This window comes from Lissotriton vulgaris, chromosome 6, assembly GCF_964263255.1.
Source record: "Lissotriton vulgaris chromosome 6, aLisVul1.2, whole genome shotgun sequence".
NCBI lineage: Eukaryota > Metazoa > Chordata > Amphibia > Caudata > Salamandridae > Lissotriton > Lissotriton vulgaris.
Genome location: NC_141694.1, coordinates 1,900,169,481 through 1,900,176,549, shown reverse-complemented (window position 1 = coordinate 1,900,176,549; position 7,069 = coordinate 1,900,169,481). Strand labels below are relative to the sequence as shown.

At 39.3% G+C, this 7,069-nt stretch overlaps 1 protein-coding gene across 1 annotated transcript; it reads right to left on the bottom strand.

Annotated features, from left to right (window-relative positions):
- Positions 1-3,985: 3,985 nt before the first annotated feature.
- Positions 3,986-6,668, bottom strand: LOC147709839 (uncharacterized). The gene has a single exon (XM_086928285.1). It carries the CDS (start codon positions 6,263-6,265, stop codon positions 4,958-4,960), a length of 1,308 nt encoding a protein of 435 aa, XP_086784411.1. The 5' UTR covers positions 6,266-6,668; the 3' UTR covers positions 3,986-4,957.
- Positions 6,669-7,069: the final 401 nt, after the last annotated feature.

Genomic DNA, 7,069 nt, shown 5'->3' with positions numbered 1-7,069 from the left:
ATTTTTAAAAGCTGAAAATACTGAAAATTGTGCTTGAGAATTTCAAGACAACAGATGAGCAGATAGACAGCATGGGAAGTTAGAAAATAGGGTAAGACATCCTTAAATACAGGCTTATGTTAAAATATAATTGTAGTAAATGACTAATATTTACTTGTGGGTGTAGTATTTTGCTATATTTGACTGCTACCTTTGCTAAAACATGACAGGTATCAAAGAATGCGTACATGTTTATCAGTTAAAAAATGTGGAAATGTACCAATTTTAACTACACTTACTTGTAAACCACCAAATAAATATGGAAGAATACTAATATGAAGGCCAAAAATTAGATATGGCTAAATACAGGCGGAAATGTTAAAAAAAGAAATACCATAAAACCAGGATCCCTAATTATAACAGACTTGTAAACTGAAAAAGGGCTTTGTCAAGCTGCTCAGCGGCTATGAGTCGGCTTTGTAAACAGCACACATTACTGGATGCATTATCTAATCGCCTGCCTCAAACTCAGTATGCCGCAACAGAGTAGCTAAAATTGATGCAATGTCTCTCTCGCATTGTGTTGATGGTTTAAAAGTTGTATTGCGCTTACATATGAAACCAAAACAATATTTTCATATGTAAGGGTTTCTGATTCTTTCGGATCATGGACGGGCTTTATAAAACCCTCTAAATAAAATAAGCACATTTTTTGGGAAAAGATCGGAATTGAACGAATTTCTGCAGCATTCACATCATTGCAAGACACCGAGGGTAGAACTAGACCATTGATTCACATTGGAAGAAACTAAGGGGTCTATCGGCCAGGTGCTCATATTTTATGAGACAAAAAGGTGGGATACACATTGCTGACATTTCTGATCCCTCTCCATGGCTTCTAAATATAAATCATCTGTTTGGGTCTCCTCATTAACCCGCTCCCCCCACCCCCCAATGGTGGCCACAGAGTTTCTCCTTTTGGAACAAGGCTCGAGGAGGGATAAGACCTTTGCTATGACTTTCCCTATTCAGGCAAACAGATGTATTTATTTGTTGTTTTCTAATATGCTGGCCTTGCCTGAATGGACACTAGAGCGCTTTAGAAAGGTGAATAACTATATACACTGTATGGTATAAGATAGTTCACAGTGTTCAAACATCTAGGATTGCAGTCGGTACTTTCAGCAAATGTTTATTTTTATTATAGATCAGCATGTTAAAAAAATACACGGTACAAGAGGAGAAAGAATACAATTGTTGCCTACATGTGATATAGGAGATTGTAATCACTGCTCTAAGTAGAGGCCTTATATTCACAGGTTGTCCAGCAAACTGTTCTGCAATATCTATACAAATGGTGGCAGCTCCTGTCCCACATGAAACCATAAACCTCATGCACATATACTTCGGGGCAGCAAATACCTAAAACTACTAGCATCTGACGTGGAGAAGTGTGGCTCAATGATTAGAGCGGCAGACCCTGATGCAGAGGTCTAGCCCGGGACCAGGGTTCAATTCCCCGCCTCGCCAGCTCTTCCACAGACCTGATAATTCTCGCCTCGGTGCCTATGCCAATCATGGAGTCCCACTCTGCAACTCTGGGCAATAGCTTGCTTAATCTCCACAACGGCCCCCACAACGCTAAGGATGCCTGGCCTCCACCTTGGGGGTGCCCAGGAGTGGACGCCTCACAGGGAAAGCCAGGATGGGTTTCACAGCGGTATTCGTACAAGCGCCTTGAGAACCTTACGGGTGAGTAGTGCGCTATACAAGTATCAATTTACATTTACTTTCAACTGACCCCAAAACTCCATTTATCCTATCCCGGGCAGTATTGTTAAAGAAAGAAACAAAATGCCAACAATTAACAGCATGAACATAACATCCTAGATAACAAACTCTGAATTTTACTATCGAAAATGTCCCCAAAACTGTGGATACGAGCCCTAGAAGGCCTTGCAGAGCAAATCTCATATAACTGAGTAAATAGGCAACGCCAGGTCTTCTCACGAGGTAGCCAAAATAGCCCTTATACCTACAGCAGCCTGGATGTAGGTAAAGAAATGTAGCTGTTGCGTTTTGTCCATTTGCTGCTTTCTGGAGTTTGCATATTGTCACCTCTGTAGGAAAGGGGTAAGTTGTCCTGGAACCTTTTCTTGACTAATCCTTCGACACCTATAATGACTGCCACTATTTTTGTTCCTTTGTTCCAAATTTTGCTCAGTTTTTTCATTCCCCTATATCTGTTGTTGTGTAGTTTCTACAAACCTATATAGGAGCTGCGTGTTTAGACAACAACACACACTGCAGGATTGGTGTCCAGACCGATTCCAGACACCCCCACCGGGTATGCTAGTCTGCATACCAGCTAGCTCATACTGCCACTATAAACCCTTCTTACCAAAGGGAGAATAGTTCTTGGCAACTATCGAACATGATAACTCTGTCCCATCAGGGATCGTGGAAACAGTGCAGTACTTTTTGCTCAGTTACTCTTGCTCACTTTTGTCTCAGAGTAATACACAGAATAAACTGTCGGGACATTTTTTAATAAGCATTTATTGAACCAGCATCATTCTGCTGCATAATAGGTGTGCTGAAACAACCATAAGACAGAAACAAATCTAAATGATTACAAGCACAAATAGAGTAAAAAGATGGTAGATTCCTACCGTAGTGCTAGAACAATGAATACAGACCAGTATATAAAATACATGACAGTAATAAATGCGTATTCCTACAATGCAACACTATCTAGATGTACCTACGTGTACCTAACATGTATGTAGCTGTAGAGCCAAGAATCCACCTAGGATAAGGCCAACCCCATTACCTGAAGTGAGACACTGTGGGACCCTGTCTTGGTCTCAAGATGGACACACCGCAAGGGATGTCAGACCACTGCGAGCAGGAGTGTCTGCGCGCAGGAACCTCAGCGTCTCACGCCAGTGTGTCAGCATGGAAGTCCTCCTCTCTGCCTCAGCAAAGATATGGTGCTAGTAGACCCAAAGTGGTACCATCAGGGGATTTACCTTGCTGTGCCATGTAGGACTAGGATGACGAAAGGAATGACCGTTATATATAGTTATTGTGTAAGAGATGATAATCCTGCTGAGATTTCAAGAATCCTCATGCATAATGGATGATGCTAGTTTTTCGGCGAAAACCCCATGTCCTGTAAGTTGTACCGTAACTATGTAAAAGGTCACTACCAAGAACCATTATGTAGTGTAATGGCAGGGGGGATATAGGTGAAAGGTTTGGTTATTACCTGAGCCTATATTGGGGTACTTGTATGAAACAACACTGTGAGCAGGTGTAGATTTTTTGACGTAGCAACTGATGACTGTTTCAAATGAAAGACTTCACAATCACTGCATTTTCGTTCTTTGGTGCCTCATAAGAGAGCGTTGGTAGGAAATGTTCCATGTTTATAATATTTAAGTGATTTCTCTCCAGTGTATAATTTCTGATCAAGCATGACCTATTCCCTTGTAATGAATGTCTTGTCACACAGAAGACAGATAGATTTACTCCCTGGAATTCATGTTGACACATTAGGTTTCTCCTATGGAAAATGCCTTTCCATAAAAAGTTGTTTCTGCCAATTTAGACTATTGGATCAGCACCTGATCACATGTATTGCTTTAGTTACTTCCCAGTGTGTGATTTTCGGATGTTGAATTAATGATCCCTTTGTAATGATGGCTTTCTCACTTTCAGTATATTCATATGGTGTCGCTCCTGTGTGGAGGACTTGTGCCCACCAGTTGATGACGTTACATTAGCTTTGCCTGGGTAAGAGATGCCTTACCACATTGAGGGCAGTGATATGCATTCTCCACCATCATGGCTTTCTCCTTCGTGTTGACTTACTGTTATTGTAGCTGAGCCCTGCCAATAAATTAATTGTCACATTCCATTCATTTACATGGTTCCTCCCCAGGGTGGACTTTTTGATGTTTTATTAGATTGTTCTTTTTGGACAAATGCCAGGGCACATTTGGTGTGGTATGCATTCTCTGTGTCATTACTTTCTTCCTTGTGTGGACTTTGATTGTACATTAGCTGTACCGCTCTAAAAAAATGCTTTGTTAAATTCAGTACATTCATGTAATTTCTCTCCTGTGTGAACTTTCAGAAGTCGTTTTAGGTTGCTTTTTTAACCAATGTCTTGTCTCAGTAAGTGCATGCATATGGTTTTTCCACTCTAAGGAACTTCTGATGTTATATTGGCTGTGTCCTTCTAATAAATGCCTCGTTACTTTCTGTACATTCATACAGTCACTCCATTGAGAACACCGTTGCATTCTGTACATTCATACAGATTTTCCCAGTGGGGATTTTCTAATGTTGTTTTAGCTCTCCCTTGCAAAAACATGCCTTGCTACATGCAGTGCAGTTTTAAGTGGGGACATTTGATATTGTGTTAGCTCCCCATTTCTTATGAATGCATTCTCACATTCAATACATTTATATCGTTTCTGTCCTGTGTGAGCATTCTAATGTCATATCAAATTTATTTTTGTAGCAATTTCCTTGTTGCATTCTGTGCATTAATATGGTTACTCCATAATGTGAATTTGTCGTTGCTGTATTAGCTTATTTTTCCTATTTAAAACTCTACTACATTCTGTAAGTACATAGTATTTCTCGCCATGTGGATTTTCTAATGTCATTTTAGATCGAGATGTGTTAATAATGTTTTGTAACAGTCATTACATTGATATGGTTTCTCGCCTGTATGAACTTTCCGATGTTTAATTACATTTTGCTTTTAAAAAAATCCCTTGTCGCATTCTGTACATTGATATGGTTTCCCTCCAGTGTGGTCTTTCTGATGTTTTTAGCTCTCTATTGGTTACAAATTCTTTGTCACACTCTATACATTCATTTGGTTTCTCTTGAATGGATTTTTTGATGTCACTTCAGATCTCCATTTGTAAACAATTGCTTTGTTACACGCTGTACATTGAAGTCATTTCTCCCCAGTGTGGACTTTCTTATGTTGTTTTAGCACTCCACTTGTTCTAAATGCTTTGCCACACTCTGTATATTGATATGGTTTCTCCCCAGTATGGATTTTTTGATGTCGTTTTAGCTTCCCCTTTGCTATAAATGCTTTGTCACATTCTGTACATTGATATGGTTTCTCCCCAGTATGGATTTTCTGATGTTGTGCGCGATCTCTATTTGTTATGAATGCTTTGTCACATTCTGTACATCCATATGGTTTCTCTCCAGTGTGGACTATCTGATGTTGTTTTAGCTTTACATTTGTTATGAATAATTTGTCACACTCTGTACATTGATATGGTTTCTCCCCAGTATGGATTTTCTGATGTTGCGTCCGTTCTCCATTTGTTATAAATGCTTTACCACACTGTGCACATTGATATGGTTTCTCCCCAGTGTGGATTTTCTGATGTCGTTTTAGTTCTCCGTTTGTTATAAATGCTTTGTTGCATTCTGTACATTCATACGGTTTCTCCCCAGTGTGGATTTTCTGATGTTGTGTTAAATCTCTATTTGTTCTAAATGCTTTGTTGCATTCTGTACATAGATATGCTTTCTCTCCAGTGTGGATTTTTTGATGATGTTTTAGCCGTTCATTTGTTATAAATCCTTTTCTACATTCAGCGCATTCATAAGGTTTCTCCCCAGTGTGGATCTTCTGATGTAATATTAGGTGGGCCTTTCTAATAAATGCCATGTCACATTCTGTACATCCATATGGTTTCTCTCCTGTGTGGACTTTCAAATGTTGTTGTAGCACTTCATTTGTTATGAATGCTTTGTCACACTCTGTACATTGATATGGTTTCTCCCCAGTGTGGATTTTCTGATGTTGTTTTAGCACTTTTTTAGTTATAAATGCTTTGCCACACTGTCCACATTGATATGGTTTCTCCTCAGTGTGGATTTTCTGATGTCGTTTCAGCTGTACATTTGTTATTAATGCTTTGTCACACTCTGTACATAGATATGGTTTCTCTCCAGTGTGGATTTTTTGATGATGTTTCAGCTGTTCATTTGTTATAAATCCTTTGCTACATTCAGTGCATTTATACGGTTTCTCCCCAGTGTGGATCTTCTGATGTATTATTAGGTGTTCCTTTCTATTAAATGCCATGTCACATTCCGTACAGCCATATGGTTTCTCCCCTGTGTGGATTTTTTGATGCTGCCTTAGAGTCTTCCATCTTCCGAACACTTTATTACATTCAGCACATTTATATGGTTTCTCTGCTATGTGGACACGTTGATGCTGCATTAGATCTTTCATTGTTGAAAACTCTTTTCCAGTCAATCCATTAAATGTTTTTTCTCCAGTATGAAGGTTCTGATGTCGCACTTGCTCTTTCTCCCCCTAATACATGTGTTGTCATATTCTACATATTCAGGCCGCTCCTCTTCTTTTTCTTTCCTATACTAGGTTAGCTCTTCCTTCGTAATGAGCATCTCATCAGACTTGCTTCACTTTGTTCAGTATGTTATGTCTTCTATGTAGATCAGCTGATCCCTAAGATCCAAGTGCAGACCTCATTGAACAGTATGGGTTTTCAGCTGTAGTTGGTGAGGCATTAGCCTTCATGGGAAGTGATCTCGAGGCATACTGTTTTTACATCACTTCCCACACAAGTGATGTTTAATGCCTTCACCTTTTTTGATAATTACCGCATTTGTTTTACCTGTTAGAAAAAGATATTTTTTTAAAACACACAGGATAAGCTTAAATAGAGAGTCCATTATGAAAATCTATTGGCATTTAATTGTCCATAATGACAAGTGCGCTGAAGAAATTCTAGATTACACTTTCAATGTGAAGATGCAGCAGGCAAAGTAAGGTCATACAATCTTTCCTTCCACAATGCCGTACTATTGAGGAGTGCGGACTAAAATAGCAACGAGACATCAGAGAAAGTTACTTGTTCATTTAGTGAGGCCCTCTTCCTAGGACACACTACAATGTTAAATCCAAAGGAGCAAGATGCCTCATTTCTTATCCAGAGAATGCTTTTTAGTATCACACAGCCTTACAAAAAATACAAAATGGACGCTTTTTCAGTGAATGGACGATGAAAGACAG

Coding starts and splice junctions, on each gene's coding strand:
- LOC147709839 (XM_086928285.1), bottom strand. CDS start 6,265: ATGAAAGATCTAATGCAGCATCAACGTGTCCACATAGCAGAGAAACCA.